Below are 24,740 nucleotides of genomic sequence, written 5' to 3' on the forward strand. Positions count from 1 at the left end.
GGCAATTTAGCTAGTTAGCTTGCACTTGCTAGCTAACGTTAATTAGTCCTATTTAGCTAGCTTGCTGTTGCTAGCTAATTTGTCCTGGGATATAAACATTGAGTTGTTATTTTACCTGAAATGAACAAGGACCTCTACTCCGACAATTAATCCACACATAAAACGGCCAACCGAATGGTTTCTAGTCATCTCTCCTCCTTCCAGGCTTTTTCATCTTTGAACTTATATGGTGATCGCGTCAAAACTTTCATTGTATTACCACGACAACCGGCAACAAAGTTCATCTTTCAATCACCCTCGTGGGTATAACCAATGAGGAGATGGCACGTGGGTACCTGCTTCTATAAACCAATGAGGAGATGGGAGAGGCAGGACTTTCAGCGCGATCTGCGTCAGAAATAGGAATGACTTCTATTTTAGCGCTTGGCGTCGCAGACACTCGTTGGCGGGCGCGAGCAGTGTGGGTGCAATAATTGAATAACATGGATTTCTAAATGTATTTTGCGACGCTCGCGCACGCGACGTGTCTGGTCTGGTCAGCATGTGATGCCCTTTGAAACCACGTACCTATGTGAGAGTGGATTCTCGGCCCTCACTAGCATGTAAACTAAATACAGGCACAGACTGTGTGGAAAATGATTTAAGACTGAGACTCTCTCCAATACAACCCAACATTGCAGAGTTATGTGCATCCTTTCAAGCACACCCTTCTCATTAACCTGTGGTGAGTTATTCACAATTTCCGATGAACAAATAAGTTTCTATATGTAAGATGGTTAAATAAAGAGCAAAATTATTGATTATTATTATTATATTATTATTTGTGCCCTGGTCCTATAAGAGCTCTTTGTCACTTCCCATGAGCCGGGTTGTGACAAAAACTCACTCATTCTTATATTTAATAAATGTATCGGCAAAAAAAAGTGGCAGGCTTAAAATGACGGCAAAAAACAACATTGGAGAGTGTGCTGACCCTGGTGCTAGAGGGGGTACACAGCTGACCCTGGTGCTAGAGGGGGTACGCAGCTGACCCTGGTGCTAGAGGGGGTACACAGCTGACCCTGGTGCTAGAGGGGGTACGCAGCTGACCCTGGTGCTAGAGGGGGTACGCAGCTGACCCTGGTGCTAGAGGGGGTACGCAGCTGACCCTGGTGCTAGAGGGGGTACACAGCTGACCCTGGTGCTAGAGGGGGTACACAGCTGACCCTGGTGCTAGAGGGGGTACACAGCTGACCCTGGTGCTAGAGGGGGTACGCAGCTGAAGGTTGAATGTTTGAAGGGGTACCAGACTATAAAAGGTTTTTTGAAGCACTGGCTTAATAAGAAATTTGAAACGATTTCTACTTTTACTTTCGATACTTAAGTACATTTTAGCAATTCCATTTACTTTCGATACATAAGTATATTTAAAACCAAATACTTTAGACTTACTCAAGTAGTATTTTACTGGGTGACTTTCACTTTTACTTGAGTCATTTTCTATTAAGGTATCTTTACTTTTACTCAAGTATGACAATTGAGTACTTTTTCCTCCACAGCCCAAATGGTACCCTATTCCCTATAAAGTGCACCATAGCCCTATGGGTCCTGGTCAAAAGTAGTGCACTATATAGTGAATAGGGTGCTATTTGGGATGTGTCCTCTGGTTCCAATACAAATACAAAGACCCTGTACAGCCCATAACACCCCTCCCTCCCTCCCTCCCTCCCCCCCTGTACAGCCCATAACAGTGTTACTTTCAGAACTACTGGCTAAAAAAAGTAAACAAAAAGTACCAGAGAATCTCTTTAACAATCTCCATTCACATTAGAAACACTGAGACAGCTGACAGGGATGGAGGGGGGAGGGGGGAGAAAGAGCGGGATGGAGGAGAGAGGGAGGGAGTGAGGAAGCAGAGGCAGAGAGATAGGGAGACAAAGCGAAAGAGAGAGGAGAGAGACAGAGGGAGAAACGGAGGAATTTGATTTGCTAGATATTGATACTGTGCTCAAACCCCCAAAAACGAGTTTAACTCAATGACACAAAAACATGGAAACTTAGGAGCCGTGCCATGTCCCCAAAGAGAGGCTCCTTTGGGACAGCAGACAGACAGGACGGCGGAGGGACAAGACAGAACCTGCCTCCTGGCATCTTACTGAACTAGATCATTAGAAGGATGTTCCTAAACTGGGCCATAACAGGGGACATGAGGGGTCCTCAGTGTTGTTGCATTTGATATGAGATGGAAAATGACTTCACACCACTGGTTACCATTACCATTATAATGATACAATATTGTCCTGTGCCGTCACATCTCTTGGAAGATCTTACTTCCTTGTTAGTGAGATAAATGACTGATGAAAATGCACTTCTTTGCTTCCATTAGCACTGGACCAATCAAATCACAACGCTATCAGTGATGCTCCTCCAATCAAGGGCTGAGGACAGCTCTGCTGAGGAACAATCTGTGTGTGTGGGCTTCCCTCCCCCTATTTCACACACTGGGCTATTTGTCCATCTCCCTAACATCTCGCTACAGGTGACCAGTTGTGCCGTCTCCATCTCGCTACAGGTGACCAGTTGTGCCGTCTCCATCTCGCTACAGGTGACCAGTTGTGCCGTCTCCATCTCGCTACAAGGTGACCAGTTGTGCCGTCTCCATCTCGCTACAGGTGACCAGTTGTGCCGTCTCCATCTCGCTACAGGTGACCAGTTGTGCCGTCTCCATCTCGCTACAGGTGACCAGTTGTGCCGTCTCCATCTCGCTACAGGTGACCAGTTGTGCCGTCTCCATCTCGCTACAGGTGACCAGTTGTGCCGTCTCCATCTCGCTACAGGTGACCAGTTGTGCCGTCTCCATCTCGCTACAGGTGACCAGTTGTGCCGTCTCCATCTCGCTACAGGTGACCAGTTGTGCCGTCTCCATCTCGCTACAAGGTGACCAGTTGTGCCGTCTCCATCTCGCTACAGGTGACCAGTTGTGCTGATTTCATATTCTATTTCTCAGTTTTCTCATCTATCTATCCCCAGATGAAATGATGGGATGGACAGCTGTACCCGGTGTGGAGGAGAGGAAGAGGGGAGAGGTAAGGGGCTCAAAGCCAGTTGAGGGGAAAGACTGGCGATGAGGTCATAAAACTTAGCCAGAGAGTGTAGTTAGAACCAATACACTCTGTCAAGAATATCCTCTAATCCAGCACCATGACGACAAGCAGGGAAACCAGTTCTCAGACTGATCACCATTCTCCACGTACAGAGCCTTCAGAGAGTATTCATAACCCTTGACTTATTCCACATTTTGTTGTGTTACAGCCTGAATTTAAAATGGATTAAATAGATTTCTCACCCATCTACACACAATACTCCATAATGACAAAGTGAAAATATGTTTTTAGAATTTTTTTTGCAAAAGAATTGAAAATGAAATACAGAAATATCACATTTACATAACTATTCCCACCCCTTTGCTATGACGCTCCAAATTGAGCTCAGGTGCATCCAATTTCCTTTGATAATCCTTGAGCTGTCACTACAACTTGATTCGAGTCCACCTGTGGCCAATTCAATTGTTTGGATAAACACACCTGTCCACACGGAGTGTGTCAAGAGCTGCAACACTGCTGGGTTTTTCACGCTCAACAGTTTCCCGTGTGTATCAAAAATGATCCACCACCCAAAGGATATCCAGCCAACTTGACACAACTGTGGGAAAAATTGGAGTTAACATGGGCCAGCATTCCTGTAGAGCGGTTTCTAAACCTTATAGAGGCCACGCGCCGATGAATTGAGGCACCTCCGAGGGCAAGAGGGGCGCTACTCAATATTTGGAAGGTGTTGCTAATGTTTTGTACACTCAGTGTATGTCTGGGGAAGGGTATAAAACAATTTCTAATGTGTTGAAAGTTTCTAACAGCACAATGGTCTCCATCATTGAGAAATAAAACAAAATATATGGAACTACCCAGCCTAGAGCTGGCCGTCCTATCAAACTGAGCAACCGGGCAAGAAGGACCTTGGTCAGGGAGGTGACCAAACAAAACAATGACCACTGACAGAAGTACAAAGTTCCTTGGCTGAGATGGGAGAATCTGCCAGAAGGACAACAGTCTCTACAGCATTTCATCAATCTGGGCTTTATGGTAGAGTGGCCAGACGGAAGCCACTCCTGAGAAAAAGGACCATGACAGCATGCCTGGAGTTTGCAAAAAGGCACATGAACGACAGAGCATAAGGCAAACGTTTCTGTCGTCTGATGGGACAAAAATTGAACCTCTTTGACCTTTATGCAAAGCGCGATGTCTGGAGAAAGCAAGGCACAGCTCATCACCCATCTAAAACAATTCCTACAGTGAAGCATGGTGGTGGCAGCATCATGCTATGGGGATGATTTTCAGCAGCAGGGCCTGGGACACTGGTAAGGATAGAGGGAACAATGAATGGAACCAAATACGGGCAAATCCTTGATGAGAACCTGCTTCAGAGTACAAATGACTTTTGGCTGGGGCGAAGATTCACATTCCGACCAGACAATGACCCCAAGCATACAGCCAAAGCAACACTGGAATGGCTTCAGAACAAGAATGTGAAAGTCCTTGAGTGGCCCAGCAAAAGCCCAGACTTGAATCCAATTGAACAACTTTGGAAAGACTTGAATATTGCTGTTCAATGCCGCTCCTCATCTAACTTAACAGAGCTTAAGAAAATCTGCATGGAAGAATGGGAGAAAAATTGCTAAATCCAAAACTGCTACAGACATAGCCAAGACAACTCAAAGCTGTAATCGCCGCCAAAAGGTTCCTGACTCGGGTGTGAATACTTTTGTAAATTAGATATTTCTGTATTTCAATAAATTTGTAACAATCTCCAAAAAATATATGTTTTCAGTCATTATGGGGTATTGTGTGTAGATGGATGAGAAAAATATATATTTGATCAATTTTGAATACTTTCTGAAGGCACTGTTGATAAATGTGCACGGAGAACCAAATATTGTTTGTGCGTTGGTCTATTTTACCTGGAGGCCCATGCAGCTTGGCTTTCTTCACTGAAAGAGAGAGAAATAGAGAAGAGAAAGGTTAGTCCTGTTATCAACAGGGACATCAAATTAAAAAACACACTTCCATGACAGTGGTTTGTAGAGTGTAGAGAGAAAGGGAGACAGACAGAGCAGGCGAAACAGACAGTAATGTATGAGATTATTTATAGACTGCCACACACACACACTGGGGTGTTAAACAGGTGATTTGTCTGAAGCTGTTGCTCGGCACAGCTTGCCACGGTTCATGTCAGGTTGGCAGACTGACACAAAGGAAAGGCCCAGTGTCCTAGTTGGCACTCCGCCAGCCAGTCAGTCCACCTGTAATAGTCTTCACCCCTGGAGGCCGATACATTTCCCAGCTCAACCCGAGTTCTGAGTTCACTACAGCAGTATCACCGTCCTCTTCTGGGACCAGAGAGTAATGTCACAAGGTAATGTACTTTCAATGACTGTGATTTGTGGTTGTCCCACCTAGCCATCACCTAGCTATCTTAAGATGAATACACTAACTGTGACTGTGATTTGTGGTTGTCCCACCTAGCCATCACCTAGCTATCTTAAGATGAATACACTAACTGTAAGTCACTCTGGATAAGAGCGTCTGCTAAATGACTCAAATGTAAACATTTCCAATGTAGAACATAGGGACAGATTGCAGAGTCAGCAGATGTTGGGCTGTACGTATCACGCGTCTAAGTGCTGATCTAGGATCCTATCTGTCCAAAATCATCTTATACATGTGTGGCTCACTTGATAAGAGCACGGCACTTGCAACGCCAGTGTTGTGGGTTCGATTCCCACGGCGGACCAGTACGAATGAAAAATGTATGCACTCACTACTGTAAGTTGCTCTGGATAAGAGCATCCGCTAAATGACAAATGTAAATATCAAATCACCTGCCCTCAGAGTGTGTGATTCCATGAGAGTGAGTGTGTGTGGGGGAGCAGGGGTTCTGGTGGGATAATCCCTAGCCTAATGCTTTAAGCAGGGTTAGAATAGGTCTCTCCTATGTGTTTAGAGAATCAGAATAGAACACAGGGAACCCTCCAGACTCATAGGTTCAGTAAGGTGGTTAACAGACCAGGTAAACCTCACTTGACCCTAAGAAACACACAGAACTCTGAAAGTCTGGCAGTGAATGACAAATCCTTTGCTTTCATTCACTCTTTATTGAACGATGATGTCAAAGTCATCTCACTTCGGGCCATATTGTTTTAGTCACACAGTGATGAGACCATCTGCATTAGCAAGGACTTTGGCGTGTGTGTGTGTTGTTTTTTTGTTTTGTTTTTTGGCTTCACTATCCTTGTGAGAACCAGAAGTCCTCAGGATAGTAAAACAAGGAAAATTCAGACAAGTGGGGACATTTCGCCAGTCCCCACAAGGAAAATGACTTTGTTTGGCTTAGGGGTTAGGTTTACAATTATGGTTAGGGGTTAGGTTTACAATTATGGTTAGAATTAGGGTTACGGTTAGGGGTCAGGGAAAATGGGATTTTGAATGGGAATCAATTGTTTGGTCCTCACAAGGATAGTAAAACAAACGTGTGTGTGAGAGAGAGTGTGTGTGTGTGTGGGGGGAGGTCTGCATGGGTGCAAGATCCTTTGAAGCACAGGGAGTTAATGAACTGTCATCTGAATCAAAGACAGCTTTTAGCAGCCCTCTGAAGCCCGCTCATACACACAGTAATAGAATCTGCTCAGCGTATATATCACCCACTCTTCATTCAGCACGACTGGACTGCTCTGGACCGGAACAAAGGGGTGCACACACACACACACTCACTGTAAGGGATCCACAAGTAGAGAAATGGTGAAACCTAAAACAGTAGTAGCAGCCTTCATAAAGAGCTTTTTATACAGACAGACATATACTGAAATAGACTGATGAACAGTTATACTGAAATAGTCTGATGAACAGTTATACTGAAATAGTCTGATGAACAGTTATACTGAAATACACCTCAGGTCTAGTCTGATGAACAGTTATACTGAAATAGTCTGATGAACAGTTATACTGAAATAGTCTGATGAACAGTTATACTGAAATACACCTCAGGTCTAGTCTGATGAACAGTTATACAGGTAGACACCTCAGGTCTGTATATAGCGGCTGTATGTCTCACGGAGTGACTGGACGTGAACGCCCAGGCGGCTGTATCATTACTGACCTGTTACAGCCACTTAATAGTGGCAGCTGGGGCCCTTCCCTCATCTACACACACACACACCTCTGTTTTCAGAAAGGTGAAATATGGTCTGTGTGTGTGTGTGAGCCATAGACAAACATCCTCCTGTCATACTGTGTACTGGATCATCTGTTCTGTTGTCATCTCTCCCTCTCTAGTCTGACCCTCCCAGTCTACCAGTCAGATGCAGAATCTTAATTTCCTGAAATGCAGGACATTTCTAACTTGCAGTGTACTTGAGGTTTAAAAAGGCTTCTGAAGTTAGTAATTTCCACTTTGATATTTTCCTTACAATAAATCACCCCTACACAAATCTCCATTAATGATAATCCACATAATAATTCACATTTCCTGTTGTTTCAGGATTATTTTCCTGCTGTAGAAAACTGGCTCAAATTAAGATCCTATATTTGTAGGACTCTAACAGTTATCATAATCTCCATACTTAATGCCTGTTCTGCCCCACCACATCATACTTAATGACTGTTCTACCATACCTCATCATACTTAATGACTGTTCTACCATACCTCATCATACTTAATGACTGTTCTACCATACCCCATCATACTTAATGACTGTTCTACCATACCCCATCATACTTAATGACTGTTCTACCATACCTCATCATACTTAATGACTGTTCTACCATACCTCATCATACTTAATGACTGTTCTACCATACCTCATCATACTTAATGACTGTTCTACCATACCCCATCATACTTAATGACTGTTCTACCATACCTCATCATACTTAATGACTGTTCTACCATACCCCATCATACTTAATTACTGTTCTACCATACCACATCATACTTAATGACTGTTCTGTCACACCACATCATATTTAATCCCTGTTCTGCCACACCACATCATACAGTTGAAGTCAGAAGTTTACATACACTTAGGTTGGAGTCATTAAAACTCAATTTTCAACCACTCCACACATGTCTTGTTAACAAACTATACTTTTGGCAAGTCGGTTAGGACATCTACTTTGTGCATGTCACAAGTAATTTTTCAACAATTGTTATACAGAGATTATTTCACTTATAATTCACTGTATGACATTTCCAGTGGGTCAGAATACATTACATACATTAAGTTGACTGTGCCTTTAAACAGCTTGGAAAATACCAGAAAATGATGTCATGGCTTTAGAAGCTTCTGATAGGCTAATTGACATCATTTGAGTCAATTGGAGGTGTACCTGTGGATGTATTTCAAGGCCTACCTTCAAACTCAGTGCCTCTTTGCTTGACATCATGGGAAAATCAAAAGAAATCAGCCAAGACCTCAGAAAAAAATTGGAGACCTCCACAGGTCTGGTTCATCCTTGGGAGCAATTTCAAAACGCCTGAAGGTACCACGTTCATCTGTACAAACGATAGTACGCAAGTATAAACACCATGGGACCACACAGCCGCCATACCGCTCAAGAAGGAGACGCGTTCTGTCTCCTAGAGATTAACGTACTTTGGTGCGAAAAGTGCAACTCAATCCCAGAACAGCAGCAAAAGACCTTGTGAAGATGCTGGAAGAAACAAGTACAAAAGTATCTATATCCACAGTAAAACGAGTCCTATATCGACATAACCTGAAAGGCCGCTCAGCAAGGAAGAAGCCACTGCTCCAAAACCGCCATGAAAGAGCCAGACTACGGTTTGCAACTGCACATGGGGACAAAGATCCTATTTTTTTGGAGAAATGTCCTCTGGTCTGATGAAACAAAAATTGAACTGTTTGGCCATAATGACCATCGTTATGTTTGGAGGAAAAAGGGGGAGGCTTGCAAGCCAAAGAACACCATCCCAACCGTGAAGCACGGGGGTGGCAGCATCATGTTGTTGGGGTGCTTTGCTGCAGGAGGGACTGGTGCACCTCACAAAATAGATGGCATCATGAGGATGGACAATTTGGTGGATATATTGAAGCAACATCTCAAGAAATCAGTCAAGAAGTTAAAGCTTGGTCGCAAATGGGTCTTCCAAATGGACAATGACCCCAAGCATACTTCCAAAGTTGTTGCAAAATGGCTTAAGGACAACAAAGTCAAGGTATTGGAGTGGCCATCACAAAGCCCAGACCTCAATCCCATAGAAATTTGTGGGCAGAATTGAAAAAAGCGTGTGCGAGCAAGGAGGCCTACAAACCTGACTCAGTTACACCAGCTCTGTCAGGAGGAATGGGCCAAAATTCACCCAACTTATTGTGGGAAGCTTGTGGAAGGCTACCCGAAACATTTGACCCAAGTCAAACAATTTAAAAGCAATGCTACCAAATAATAATTGAGTTTATGTAAACTTCTGACCCACAGGGAATGTGATGAAAGAAATAAAAGCTGAAATAAATCATTCTCTCTACTATTATTCTGACATTTCACATTCTTAAAATAAAGTGGTGATCCTAACTGACCTAAGACAGGGAATTTTTACTCGGATGAAATGTCCGGAATTGTGAAAGACTGAGTTTAAATGTATTTGGCTAAGGTGTATGTAAACTTCCGACTTCAACTGTACTTAATGACTGCATCATTAGACAGACTGAACTCCAAGCTGTGTCACTGGTAACCCGTGGCAACGGCCCAATTAAGACCGGCTCCAGAGGGACCGAGACGCAGTCAGACCACCTGAGGGAGGAACCTCAGAGGGAGACGGGGGGGAGAGGGGGGATATAGACAGTGACACACAGTCACTCTTCTTTCTCTCAAAGTGTGCACTTATTCACTTCCATGGATTTGACAGAAAATAACTGGTATAGGAAATGTGGTGGGAACACCCTCTAGGTAGCATATTGCACCAACAGCAATTTAATACTTTTACATTTATAGGGAGAAGTGAACATCGACACTTCAGGAGAAAGTAGAGATTATTGGGACACAGGAGACAGGCCGACTGTGTGCCATCATAATGCCATTTGGCCTGCTGGGCAATGGCTGCTCTGAAAAAAATCTGTGACAGACTTTTGAGAGGATATAATGATGTAACATTTAATCCCACATATGACCACTGTGTGTGTACGTAGCAATACTCTGCTCTGTGACAACTTACTGTGGGTCAAATCCATCTGCGTGTGTAGCAAGGCAAACTCACGACCCATCATTCCTTCTCTATCAAAACAAATCCAACCCTTGGCAAGGTTGGTCTCTATTTAAAGCCCTCCAACAGACAAAGAGAAGAGAGCGCGAGGACAACAGGGGGGGCGAGAGAGCGCGAGGACAACAGGGGGGGCGAGAGAGCGCGAGGACAACAGGGGGGGCGAGAGAGCGCGAGGACAACAGGGGGGGCGAGAGAGCGCGAGGACAACAGGGGGGGCGAGAGAGCGCGGGGACAACAGGGGGGGGCGAGAGAGCGCGGGGACAACAGGGGGGGGGCGAGAGAGCGCGGGGACAACAGGGGGGGCGAGAGAGCGCGGGGACAACAGGGGGGGGGGGGAGAGAGCGCGAGGACAACGGGGGGCGAGAGAGCGCGGGGACAACAGGGGGGCGAGAGAGCTCGGGGACAACAGGGGGGCGAGAGAGCGCGGGGACAACAGGGGGGCGAGAGAGCGCGGGGACAACAGGGGGGGCGAGAGAGCGCGGGGACAACAGGGGGGCGAGAGAGCGCGGGGACAACAGGGGGGAGAGAGAGCGCGAGGACAACAGGGGGGAGAGAGAGCGCGGGGACAACAGGGGGGCGAGAGAGCGCGGGGACAACAGGGGGGAGAGAGAGCGCGGGGACAACAGGGGGGCGAGAGAGCGCGGGGACAACAGGGGGGCGAGAGAGCGCGGGGACAACAGGGGGGCGAGAGAGCGCGAGGACAACAGGGGGGCGCGAGAGCGCGGGGACAACAGGGGCGCGAGAGCGCGGGGACAACAGGGTCTGAGAGAGCGCGAGGACAACAGGGTCTGAGAGAGCGCGAGGACAACAGGGGGGAGAGAGAGCGCGGGGACAACAGGGGGGCGAGAGAGCGCGAGGACAACAGGAGGGCGCGAGAGCGCGAGGACAACAGGAGGGCGCGAGAGCGCGAGGACAACAGGGGCGCGAGAGCGCGAGGACAACAGGGGGGAGAGAGAGCGCGGGGACAACAGGGGGGCGAGAGAGCGCGGGGACAACAGGGGGGCGAGAGAGCGCGAGGACAACAGGAGGGCGCGAGAGCGCGAGGACAACAGGGTCAGAGAGCGCGAGGACAACAGGGTCTGAGAGAGCGCGAGGACAACAGGGGGGAGAGAGAGCGCGAGGACAACAGGGGGGAGAGAGAGCGCGAGGACAACAGGGTCTGAGAGAGCGCGAGGACAACAGGGTCTGAGAGAGCGCGAGGACAACAGGGTCTGAGAGAGCGCGAGGACAACAGGGTCTGAGAGAGCGCGAGGACAACAGGGTCTGAGAGAGCGCGAGGACAACAGGGGGGAGAGAGAGCGCGGGGACAACAGGGGGGCGAGAGAGCGCGAGGACAACAGGGGGGCGAGAGAGCGCGAGGACAACAGGAGGGCGCGAGAGCGCGAGGACAACAGGGGCGCGAGAGCGCGAGGACAACAGGGTCTGAGAGAGCGCGAGGACAACAGGGTCTGAGAGAGCGCGAGGACAACAGGGTCTGAGAGAGCGCGAGGACAACAGGGTCTTAGAGAGCGCGAGGACAACAGGGTCTTAGAGAGCGCGAGGACAACAGGGTCTGAGAGAGCGCGAGGACAACAGGGTCTGAGAGAGCGCGAGGACAACAGGGGCGCGAGAGCGCGAGGACAACAGGGGCGCGAGAGCGCGAGGACAACAGGGGCGCGAGAGCGCGAGGACAACAGGGGGGCGAGAGAGCGCGAGGACAACAGGGTCTGAGAGAGCGCGAGGACAACAGGGTCTGAGAGAGCGCGAGGACAACAGGGGCGCGAGAGCGCGAGGACAACAGGGGCGCGAGAGCGCGAGGACAACAGGGGCGCGAGAGCGCGAGGACAACAGGGGCGCGAGAGCGCGAGGACAACAGGGTCTGAGAGAGCGCGAGGACAACAGGGGCGCGAGAGAGCGCGAGGACAACAGGGTCAGAGAGCGCGAGGACAACAGGGTCAGAGAGCGCGAGGACAACAGGGTCAGAGAGCGCGAGGACAACAGGGTCAGAGAGAGCGCGAGGACAACAGGGTCAGAGAGCGCGAGGACAACAGGGTCAGAGAGCGCGAGGACAACAGGGTCAGAGAGCGCGAGGACAACAGGGTCAGAGAGCGCGAGGACAACAGGGTCAGAGAGCGCGAGGACAACAGGGTCAGAGAGCGCGAGGACAACAGGGTCAGAGAGCGCGAGGACAACAGGGTCTTAGAGAGAGCGAGGACAACAGGGTCTGAGAGAGCGCGAGGACAACAGGGTCTGAGAGAGCGCGAGGACAACAGGGTCAGAGAGCGCGAGGACAACAGGGTCAGAGAGCGCGAGGACAACAGGGTCAGAGAGCGCGAGGACAACAGGGTCAGAGAGCGCGAGGACAACAGGGTCAGAGAGCGCGAGGACAACAGGGTCAGAGAGCGCGAGGACAACAGGGTCAGAGAGAGAGCGAGGACAACAGGGTCTGAGAGAGCGCGAGGACAACAGGGTCAGAGAGCGTGAGGACAACAGGGTCTTAGAGAGCGCGAGGACAACAGGGTCTTAGAGAGCGCGAGGACAACAGGGTCTTAGAGAGAGCGAGGACAACAGGGTCTTAGAGAGAGCGAGGACAACAGGGTCTTAGAGAGAGCGAGGACAACAGGGTCTTAGAGAGAGCGAGGACAACAGGGGCGCGAGAGCGCGAGGACAACAGGGGCGCGAGAGCGCGAGGACAACAGGGTCTGAGAGAGCGCGAGGACAACAGGGGGGCGAGAGAGCGCGAGGACAACAGGGTCTGAGAGAGCGCGAGGACAACAGGGGCGCGAGAGCGCGAGGACAACAGGGGCGCGAGAGCGCGAGGACAACAGGGTCTGAGAGAGCGCGAGGACAACAGGGGCGCGAGAGAGCGCGAGGACAACAGGGGCGCGAGAGAGCGCGAGGACAACAGGGTCAGAGAGCGCGAGGACAACAGGGTCAGAGAGCGCGAGGACAACAGGGTCAGAGAGCGCGAGGACAACAGGGTCTGAGAGAGCACGAGGACAACAAGGTCAGAGAGCGCGAGGACAACAGGGTCAGAGAGCGCGAGGACAACAGGGTCAGAGAGCGCGAGGACAACAGGGTCTTAGAGAGAACGAGGACAACAGGGTCTGAGAGAGCGCGAGGACAACAGGGTCTGAGAGAGCGCGAGGACAACAGGGTCAGAGAGCGCGAGGACAACAGGGTCAGAGAGCGCGAGGACAACAGGGTCAGAGAGCGCGAGGACAACAGGGTCAGAGAGCGCGAGGACAACAGGGTCAGAGAGCGCGAGGACAACAGGGTCAGAGAGCGCGAGGACAACAGGGTCAGAGAGCGCGAGGACAACAGGGTCAGAGAGCGCGAGGACAACAGGGTCAGAGAGCGCGAGGACAACAGGGTCAGAGAGCGCGAGGACAACAGGGTCAGAGAGCGCGAGGACAACAGGGTCAGAGAGCGCGAGGACAACAGGGTCTTAGAGAGAGCGCGAGGACAACAGGGTCTTAGAGAGAGCGCGAGGACAACAGGGTCTGAGAGAGAGCGCGAGGACAACAGGGTCTTAGAGAGAGCGAGGACAACAGGGTCTGAGAGAGCGCGAGGACAACAGGGTCAGAGAGAGCGAGGACAACAGGGTCAGAGAGAGCGAGGACAACAGGGTCTTAGAGAGAGCGAGGACAACAGGGTCTTAGAGAGAGCGAGGACAACAGGGTCTTAGAGAGAGCGAGGACAACAGGGTCTTAGAGAGAGCGAGGACAACAGGGGCTGAGAGAGAGCGAGGACAACAGGGTCTTAGAGAGCGCGAGGACAACAGGGGCTGAGAGAGAGCGAGGACAACAGGGGGCGGAGAGCGCGAGGACAACAGGCGGCGGAGAGCGCGAGGACAACAGGCGGCGGAGAGCGCGAGGACAACAGGGGCTGAGAGAGCGCGAGGACAACAGGGGCTGAGAGAGCGCGAGGACAACAGGGGCTGAGTGAGAGTGAGGACAACAGGGGGCAGAGAGAGAGAGAGAGAGGAGAACAGGGGGCGGAGAGAGAGCGAGAAGAGAACAGGGGGCGGAGAGAGAGAACAGGGGGCGGAGAGAGAGAACAGGGGGCGGAGAGAGAGAACAGGGGGCGGAGAGAGAGAACAGGGGGCGGAGAGAGAGCGAGAAGAGAACAGGGGGCGGAGAGAGAGCGAGAAGAGAACAGGGGGCGGAGAGAGAGCGAGAGGAGAACAGGGGGGAGAGAGAGAGAGAGAGAGAGAGAGAACAGGGGGCGGCGAGAGAGCGAGAAGAGAACAGGGGGCGGAGAGAGAGCGAGAAGAGAACAGGGGGCGGAGAGAGAGCGAGAGGAGAACAGGGGGCAGAGAGAGAGAGAGAGAGAGAGAGAGAGAGGAGAACAGGGGGCGGCGAGAGAGAACAGGGGGCAGAGAGAGAGAGAGAGGAGAACAGGGGGAGAGAGAGAGGAGAGCAAGGAGAGTGGGAAGCAGAGCCAGGCAGTGGTCACCAGAGGTCAGAGAGAACACCCTGTCAGATTATAATGATGTCACAATCCTCTTTAATATCCTGAATTCCCCATCATCAGGCTCCTGCCCACCCCCTTTGTGTCACTCTGTGTCGTTTGTATGGAATGTCATGTCAATCTCCTACAATTGCACAAATGGGTTGGAGGACTATTACACGTGTTGCATGGACGTTTCCAAAGCAGGCTTTAGCTCAGTAGGCTAAACATGGCCTGAAACATGAAGACTTTTTTGTTTCATAGAGCTGATGCCTAAGCTATAGCTCAGTGGGCTAATAACACAGTTGTGGTGCACAGACAACCCCAGTTTAAAACCTAGACAGTCAAAGGAGAATGCAGCACTTTGCAGCAATTGGAAGTACCATGGACAGCTCTATAGCTATTGAACTGTTGGGACTAGTGTTGTTGCGATACCTGAATTTTGACTTCGACACCAATACCAGGTTAAGCATCTCAATACTTGATCCAAAAATGATACCACAGTAAAAAAAAAAAAAGAAGCATATTAACCAAAGTCCCAGAACATAATCCAGTCAGACTTTTTCAATCCGTGGACATCTTTTGAGTTCAATATCATTAGGCCGTTTTTTTCAGACAGCCATGTACTACTGTATGCATTAGTGAATCAATTATACAGTTATACAACTCATTTTACTTTGTTTTTACGAATCAAACAAAAATAATGGTAATAATTTACTTGAATGGTAAATGTCTACTGATAAACTGGGTAAATCAAGATGTAGCCTACTGTATTCACAATACAGGTGAATACATATTCTATAGGAGTACAAGCATGCATTGAACTTGTGTCAGGTACCGCAGCAAGGCAAATTGCTGCTGTGAGGTCATCGCGGCAATGACAAAACGTCTTCTTGTGACAAATCAAGGAGCCAATAGCGATTCTCACTGAAAAAGTAGTTGGCAACACCGGTCGGCCCCGTCGGAGGCCTTTTCACACACAGACACACAGACACACAGACACACACACACAGGTCACTGAGACAATAGATCATCTTTGGAAGAGACGTGGGGGAGAAAGAGACTGATGAAGTAAATTAATAAAGTTTTGGTGGCAATCCGCTTTGAAATCAGCATTTTTTGTGTTATGTTTTGCAAATTATCACAAACAAAAGTGCCAGGGTAGTGAATTGATGTTAGCTAGCAAATAATGTTAGCCTACAAAGCTGGAAGCTACCGGTATCTTCTTGCATTGTAAAGGTGTTCTAGCCTGTAGATACATTGTTTTTGCGAACAGTAATTAACAGTTTCAACATTTCTACATGCCGTGTCACATTATTCAAGTGTGTTAACTTCTGTGCAGGCTGAGTGGAGAGCTAACATGATGCAGCCCAGACTCCCAGTGGAGATCTAACATGATGCAGCCCAGACTCCCAGTGGAGATCTAACATGATACAGCCCAGACTCCCAGTGGAGAGCTAACATGATGCAGCCCAGACTCCCAGTGGAGGCTAAGTGGAGATCTAACATGATGCAGCCCAGACTCCCAGTGGAGAGCTAACATGATGCAGCCCAGACTCCCAGTGGAGAGCTAACATGATGCAGCCCAGACTCCCAGTGGAGGCTAAGTGGAGATCTAACATGATACAGCCCAGACTCCCAGTGGAGAGCTAACATGATGCAGCCCAGACTCCCAGTGGAGAGCTAACATGATGCAGCCCAGACTCCCAGTGGAGAGCTAACATGATACAGCCCAGACTCCCAGTGGAGAGCTAACATGATGCAGCCCAGACTCCCAGTGGAGAGCTAACATGATGCAGCCCAGACTCCCAGTGGAGAGCTAACATGATACAGCCCAGACTCCCAGTGGAGAGCTAACATGATGCAGCCCAGACTCCCAGTGGAGAGCTAACATGATACAGCCCAGACTCCCAGTGGAGAGCTAACATGATGCAGCCCAGACTCCCAGTGGAGAGCTAACATGATGCAGCCCAGACTCCCAGTGGAGAGCTAACATGATACAGCCCAGACTCCCAGTGGAGAGCTAACATGATGCAGCCCAGACTCCCAGTGGAGATCCAACATGATGCAGCCCAGACTCCCAGTGGAGATCTAACATGACGCAGCCCAGACTCCCAGTGGAGAGCTAACATGATGCAGCCCAGACTCCCAGTGGAGGCTAAGTGGAGAGCTAAGATGAGGCAGTTCAGACTCCCAGTGGAGGCTGAGTGGAGATCTAACATGATGCAGCCCAGACTCCCAGTGGAGGCTAAGTGGAGAGCTAACATGATGCAGCCCAGACTCCCAGTGGAGATCCAACATGATGCAGCCCAGACTCCCAGTGGAGGCTAAGTGGAGATCTAACATGATGCAGCCCAGACTCCCAGTGGAGATCCAACATGATGCAGCCCAGACTCCCAGTGGAGGCTAAGTGGAGATCTAACATGATGCAGCCCAGACTCCCAGTGGAGGCTAAGTGGAGATCTAACATGATGCAGCCCAGACTCCCAGTGGAGGCTAAGTGGAGAGCTAACATGATGCAGCCCAGACTCCCAGTGGAGATCCAACATGATGCAGCCCAGACTCCCAGTGGAGGCTAAGTGGAGAGCTAACATGATGCAGCCCAGACTCCCAGTGGAGGCTAAGTGGAGATCTAACATGATGCAGCCCAGACTCCCAGTGGAGGCTAAGTGGAGAGCTAACATGATGCAGCCCAGACTCCCAGTGGAGATCCAACATGATGCAGCCCAGACTCCCAGTGGAGGCTAAGTGGAGATCTAACATGATGCAGCCCAGACTCCCAGTGGAGGCTAAGTGGAGAGCTAACATGATGCAGCCCAGACTCCCAGTGGAGGCTAAGTGGAGATCTAACATGATGCAGCCCAGACTCCCAGTGGAGGCTAAGTGGAGATCTAACATGATGCAGCCCAGACTCCCAGTGGAGGCTAAGTGGAGATCTAACATGATTCAGCCCAGACTCCCAGTGGAGGCTGAGTGGAGATCTAACATGATGCAGCCCAGACTCCCAGTGGAGGCTAAGTGGAGATCTAACATGATGCAGCCCAGACTCCCAGTGGAGAGCTAAGTGGAGATCTAACATGATGCAGCCCAGACTCCCAGTGGAGGCTGAGTGGAGATCTAACATGATGCAGCCCAGACTCCCAGTGGAGGCTAAGTGGAGATCTAACATGATGCAGCCCAGACTCCCAGTGGAGGCTAAGTGGAGAGCCAACATGATGCAGCCCAGACTCCCAGTGCAGGCTAAGTGGAGATCTAACATGATGCAGCCCAGACTCCCAGTGGAGGCTAAGTGGAGATCTAACATGATGCAGCCCAGACTCCCAGTGGAGGCTAAGTGGAGATCTAACATGATGCAGCCCAGACTCCCAGTGGAGGCTAAGTGGAGAGCTAACATGATGCAGCCCAGACTCCCAGTACAGGCTAAGTTCAGCAGGCACAGTACTCTAGCGCTCAAATGTGTCTTTCACCGAGTTAATCATTCTTGTAACGAACCGTTTTTCATGTTTAGTATCAAAAAAGTAACAAAGTTTAGGTATGGCGTGCTACACTAGTTGGGACTGGTGATCTGGGGTCAGTTCTCCCGGCCGTCAACAGTAGGGCTACTAAAATGTTTTGCCTGCGAGGTGGGAAGGCCCCACTTCAAAATCTTGCCTAGGGTCACCAAATAACTAGGGGCAGCCCCGAGAGCCAGTCAGGAAGACAAACGGTGACATGTGAAGACAGGAAGTACACCAGGACCCTGTCCCACGTAATGACTGACACACACACACGAGAGAGGCACCAGATGGCCAGAGGATTATTCCCTCTAGCTCCTCCCCTCAGTCCAGCCTCTGATTCTGTACTAGTATCAGTCCAATGCTCTCACTCTAGTCTACACACTATCCCTTACATCTGAGACTCCCAGCCCGCCCTCCATTAAATATACATACATCCCTCTCTAAACAGACCTCCTCTATATCTCTAAAACCAGACCTCCACTATCCCCCTCCATTATCTCTCTTAAACCAGACCTCCTCTATCCCCCTCCATTATATCTCAAAAACCAGACCTCCACTATCCCCCTCCATTATATATCTCTCTAACCAGACCTCCACTATCCCCCCTCCATTATATCCCTCTCTAACCAGACCTCCACTATCCCCCTCCATTATATCTCTCTCAAACCAGACCTCCTCTATCCCCCTCCATTATATCTCTAAAACCAGACCTCCACTATCCCCCTCCATTATATATCTCTCTAACCAGACCTCCACTATCCCCCCTCCATTATATCCCTCTCTAACCAGACCTCCACTATCCCCCCTCCATTATATCCCTCTCTAACCAGACCTCCACTATCCCCCTCCATTATATCTCTCTCAAACCAGACCTCCTCTATCCCCCTCCATTATATCTCTAAAACCAGACCTCCACTATCCCCCTCCATTATATATCTCTCTAACCAGACCTCCACTATCCCCCCTCCATTATATCCCTCTCTAACCAGACCTCCACTATCCCCCTCCATTATATCTCTCCAACCAGACCTCATTTTGCAGGGCTCTGGCAGTGCTCCTCCTCGCACAAAGGCGGAGGTAGCGGTCCTGCTGCTGGGTTGTTGCCCTCCTACGGCCTCCTCCACGTCTCCTGATGTACTGGCCTGTCTCCTGGTAGCGCCTCCATGCTCTGGACACTACGCTGACAGACACAGCAAACCTTCTTGCCACAGCTCGCATTGATGTGCCATCCTGGATGAGCTGCACTACCTGAGCCACTTGTGTGGGTTGTAGACTCCGTCTCATGCTACCACTAGAGTGAAAGCACCGCCAGCATTCAAAAGTGACCAAAACATCAGCCAGGAAGCATAGGAACTGAGAAGTGGTCTGTGGTCACCACCTGCAGAACCACTCCTTTATTGGGGGTGTCTTGCTAATTGCCTATAATTTCCACCTTTTGTCTATTCCATTTGCACAACAGCATGTGAAATTTATTGTCAATCAGTGTTGCTTCCTAAGTGGACAGTTTGATTTCACAGAAGTGTGATTGACTTGGAGTTACATTGTTGTTGTTTAAGTGTTCCCTTTATTTTTTTGAGCAGTGTATATTTCTCTCCAGACCTCCACTATCTCTCTCCAACCAGACCTCCTCTATATCTCTCTAACCAGACCTCCACTATCCCCCTTGAACTTCACGTGAAACAGCACCAAACCCATTAACTGTTTGACCAATATTTTACCCTCACTTTCAATCATACCACAGCTCTCTAAATGTTGAATCTATAACATTATTTTCACTTGGTAACTTTTCAAGAAGAGGATTTGTACTGTACCTGTTAGATTCTGTCCACCCCCCAGTCCCACCCGAGAGGCAGGAGCATTAGTAATACAGCCCTGTTCTAATTATGATCCTAAAACAGCAGTGTATTGACTGAGCTGTCATCAGAGCCCTCTCCTGCTCTCTTGCCTTGACCTCCTGATAGACATGTTGACAGGCCTTGAAGGGTCCCCTTTACAGGAAGGAACACACACACACGCTTCCCATCAATAGAACTAAAACAGGTTCTGGTGCCATTTCTCACTGAGAAATATCAAGGCTCAGGAAAGGAGAGGTCCAGGTTCAGACTGCTACCTCTAGACAGGACAGGGTTAGACTGCTGCCTCCTCTAGAAAGGACAGGGTTAGACTGCTGCCTCCTCTAGAAAGGACAGGGTTAGACTGCTGCCTCCTCTAGAAAGGACAGGGTTAGACCGCTGCCTCCTCTAGAAAGGACAGGGTTAGACCGCCGCCTCCTCTAGAAAGGACAGGGTTAGACCGCCGCCTCCTCCAGACAGGACAGGGTTAGACCGCCGCCTCCTCCAGACAGGACAGGGTTAGACCGCCGCCTCCTCCAGACAGGACAGGGTTAGACCGCCGCCTCCTCCAGACAGGACAGGGTTAGACCGCCGCCTCCTCCAGACAGGACAGGGTTAGACCGCCGCCTCCTCCAGACAGGACAGGGTTAGACCGCCGCCTCCTCCAGACAGGACAGGGTTAGACCGCCGCCTCCTCCAGACAGGACAGGGTTAGACCGCCGCCTCCTCCAGACAGGACAGGGTTAGACCGCCGCCTCCTCCAGACAGGACAGGGTTAGACCGCCGCCTCCTCCAGACAGGACAGGGTTAGACCGCCGCCTCCTCCAGACAGGACAGGTTAGACCGCCGCCTCCTCCAGACAGGACAGGGTCACACCGCCGCCTCCTCCAGACAGGACAGGGTCACACCGCCGCCTCCTCCAGACAGGACAGGGTCACACCGCCGCCTCCTCCAGACAGGACAGGGTCAGACCGCCGCCTCCACCAGACAGGACAGGGTCACACCGCCGCCTCCTCCAGACAGGACAGGGTCACACCGCCGCCTCCTCCAGACAGGACAGGGTCACACCGCCGCCTCCTCCAGACAGGACAGGGTCACACCGCCGCCTCCTCCAGACAGGACAGGGTCACACCGCCGCCTCCTCCAGACAGGACAGGGTCACACCGCCGCCTCCTCCAGACAGGACAGGGTCACACCGCCGCCTCCTCCAGACAGGACAGGGTCACACCGCCGCCTCCTCCAGACAGGACAGGGTTACACCGCCGCCTCCTCCAGAAAGGACAGGGTTAGACCGCCGCCTCCTCCAGACAGGACAGGGTTAGACCGCCGCCTCCTCCAGACAGGACAGGGTCACACCGCCGCCTCCTCCAGACAGGACAGGGTCACACCGCCGCCTCCTCCAGACAGGACAGGGTCACACCGCCGCCTCCTCCAGACAGGACAGGGTCACACCGCCGCCTCCTCCAGACAGGACAGGGTCACACCGCCGCCTCCTCCAGACAGGACAGGGTCACACCGCCGCCTCCTCCAGACAGGACAGGGTCACACCGCCGCCTCCTCCAGACAGGACAGGGTCAGACCGCCGCCTCCTCCAGACAGGACAGGGTCAGACCGCCGCCTCCTCCAGACAGGACAGGGTCAGACCGCCGCCCCCTCCAGACAGGACAGGGTCACACCGCCGCCTCCTCCAGACAGGACAGGGTCACACCGCCGCCCCCTCCAGACAGGACAGGGTCACACCGCCGCCCCCTCCAGACAGGACAGGGTCACACCGCCGCCCCCTCCAGACAGGACAGGGTCACACCGCCGCCCCCTCCAGACAGGACAGGGTCACACCGCCGCCTCCTCCAGACAGGACAGGGTCACACCGCCGCCCCCTCCAGACAGGACAGGGTTAGACCGCCGCCTCCTCCAGACAGGACAGGGTTAGACCGCCGCCTCCTCCAGACAGGACAGGGTTAGACCGCCGCCTCCTCTAGACAGGACAGGGTCACACCGCCGCCTCCTCTAGACAGGACAGGGTCACACCGCCGCCTCCTCTAGACAGGACAGGGTCACACTGCCGCCTCCTCCAGACTGCCGCCTCCTCCAGACTGCCGCCTCCTCCAGACTGCCGCCTCCTCCAGACTGCCGCCTCCTCCAGACTGCCGCCTCCTCCAGACAGTGTGTGTGTGTTGTACTTGACAGAGCCCAGAGGAGACCCAGCTGTCCTGACTCTCTGTGTTACATTGCTCAGTAATAGAATGGTCTGGTTGGTTGCTACTGGCCTCCACAGCTTCAGGCCAAATCACACCCATTGATAAGAGGAGGTATCCAGGACACACAGGGGGAATCAAGCAACATGATTGTCATTCATCCCAAATGTAAACCTTATTCCTTACATCGAGCAATACTTTTGACCAGAGCGCTATGGGCTCTGGTCAAAAGTAGTGGACTAGGGTATAGCCCTTTTGGATGTAGACATGGATTATAGTAGTGGACTAGACTGGAACGGATCTGGAGCCTCAACTCACATTCAAATAATGTTAGGCACGATACATGTGTCATGGCCATATTCCCCAGTGTTCCTAAAACAGTGTTTAAGGGTTCAGGGTTTGGTTAAGGATAGGATTAAGGTTAGGCTCAGTTGTAGGTTTTGGTTTGTCGAGCTGTCAATTGGATGCTGGTCAGAAAAGTCCCCTTTAGTCTCTCCTTTCTCAAACCTGTCCTCCCCCTAGCTTGCCTGGCTACCCAAACTCATTTTCCATCCTAAAGCTACGCCCACAGATGTTAGTTTCTCCTCCGTAATGTCTGGATCTGAGTACCTCCTCGACGATATCTTGAAAAACAAAACATTCTAACCGTTAGTCTCAGAAACCAATGGGTTGGGCCAGAGCCATGTTGGTTTGAAAACGTGTCATTGGCTTTGATACTCTGAATGGTTAGAGATAAACCAATCGCTGATGACTTCGTTTTGTACAACACCCCTCATTTGGAAATCACCACGGACGACATCAATGTTGTCAGTCAGACTGAAGTACGTAGAGAACATAGAGCAGAGGAAGAATTCAGTTTGAGTCGTCAGGCAAGCCCCTAGCCAGTTCATCAGTGGAGGCTGCTGAGGGGAGGACAGCTCATAATAAATAGCTGCAATGGAGTGGTATCAACTACATGGAAACCACCTCTTTGATGTGTTTGATACCCTTCCATTGACTCCATTCCAGCCATTATTATGAGTCGTCCTCCCCTCAGCAGCCTCCATTGCAGTTCATATATATCTATTCCACCAGATTCGCTAAATCGGAGGTTCTGATGATTCGTTGACCAGTTGTACAAAGTGGGATAGAAATCTAAATTAATTATATAGTGTCTTCCAGGGACAGTACAGACAGAGAATCACTGTGTAGCTAAATAACAGTGTAGCTTATTCAACTCATTCAAACTATCATGACTGAACAATGAAGACCTGCACTAAGCGCATAATTGAACGATATGGCAAGAGAGGATGATACGGTCAAACAAGGTAGCCAAAGTAGAATAACTTCAGTGGCCAATTGGTTAACTGACTGACCGTTAACTATAGCGAAAACATTGGTTGAATCAAAAGTCATACGCCTAAATCGTCAAATCAAAAGTTAAATATAAAGCCCAAATGCAATGTACATGCGTGCCAGAGATTAAAGGGTGTTATAGAATAGCTCACTATCGGTACAGGTCAAGTCTGGACTGTAACGGGACAACTCGATATGCGCATCTACCCAATAGCTACAGACAACTTTCCTGTGCGCAAAACATTGATTTGAGATGATCAAATAGGCCTACCTACGTCAGTAATGTGACAGATATTTACAGTATAATAAAAGGTTAGTGAAAGAAAAAAGAACCCACCTCTGACGCACAGCAGGGACATCGCCACTGAGATTTGTGTTTCCTGGCGCAACAGTCTGCCAAGAATTCAAAACAACCTATTCCGTTTCAATGGATGTAGTCTACTCCACAAACGCTTGTTGCATCGCAAAACTACCCTCCCAGTCCCTTCCGAGTTCAGGGCATGGATGACGAGCCGCTGCCATTCACTTCGATGAGGAGTTAGTTAGACGAAAGCTGCTCCAGATCGAGACGCGCCATTATGGGGAACTACAGCGGAGAGATTAGACACGCCAGTGCATCACACTCAACAGGCAGGCGGCGAGGAGGAATGACTGTCACAGGGAAAAACCAATAAGAGATTATAATTCATTGGAATAGGCGGGTTCTCAAGCTAACTGTGACCAACTGAAAACGGATCAGATGGATTCAGGTGGCTCGGGGAACAGGTGAAGTCCAGCAGTTGGTGAGGGTGATGCCAGTTCTACCGGGTCAATATGTTTTATGGGAAAAGGGTTGTCTCCATAATGACCGATCTAAATAGCCTACCTACAACTGGTAAAAAGTTGTCACGACGTGCCCGCGCGCTGCTCTGTCTCCGTTACCCAGCTGTCTCTGCTGCAGCACTCTCTCAACCAATTATGTCAATGAACACCCACACCTCTCCCTCCACCATTCATTCTCTCACTCACAGCCTGTTCACTGTCTGATAGTGAGCAGCAGCAGGTCAAAGTGGTATACGTATATATATATAAATATATATATAGTACCAGTCAACAGTTTGGACACACCTACTCATTCCAGGGTTTTTATTTATTTTTACAATTTT

At 50.3% G+C, this 24,740-nt stretch overlaps 1 protein-coding gene across 1 annotated transcript; it reads left to right on the forward strand.

Moving 5' to 3' along the window:
- Positions 1 to 3,017: 3,017 nt before the first annotated feature.
- Positions 3,018 to 21,995, forward strand: LOC120062956 (protein EARLY FLOWERING 5-like). The gene is made up of 2 exons (XM_039013010.1): positions 3,018 to 3,065; positions 20,925 to 21,995. The coding sequence occupies exons 1-2, from the start codon at positions 3,018 to 3,020 to the stop codon at positions 21,993 to 21,995; spliced, it is 1,119 nt and encodes a 372-aa protein (XP_038868938.1).
- Positions 21,996 to 24,740: the final 2,745 nt, after the last annotated feature.

The sequence above is a fragment of the Salvelinus namaycush genome, chromosome 18 (assembly GCF_016432855.1).
Source record: "Salvelinus namaycush isolate Seneca chromosome 18, SaNama_1.0, whole genome shotgun sequence".
Classification (NCBI taxonomy): domain Eukaryota; kingdom Metazoa; phylum Chordata; class Actinopteri; order Salmoniformes; family Salmonidae; genus Salvelinus; species Salvelinus namaycush.

Coding starts and splice junctions, on each gene's coding strand:
- LOC120062956 (XM_039013010.1), top strand. CDS start 3,018: ATGGGATGGACAGCTGTACCCGGTGTGGAGGAGAGGAAGAGGGGAGAG. Junction 3,066..20,924: donor AGGAGAGGAAGAGGGGAGAG/GTAAGGGGCTCA, acceptor CGCCTCCTCCAG/ACAGGACAGGGTCACACCGC.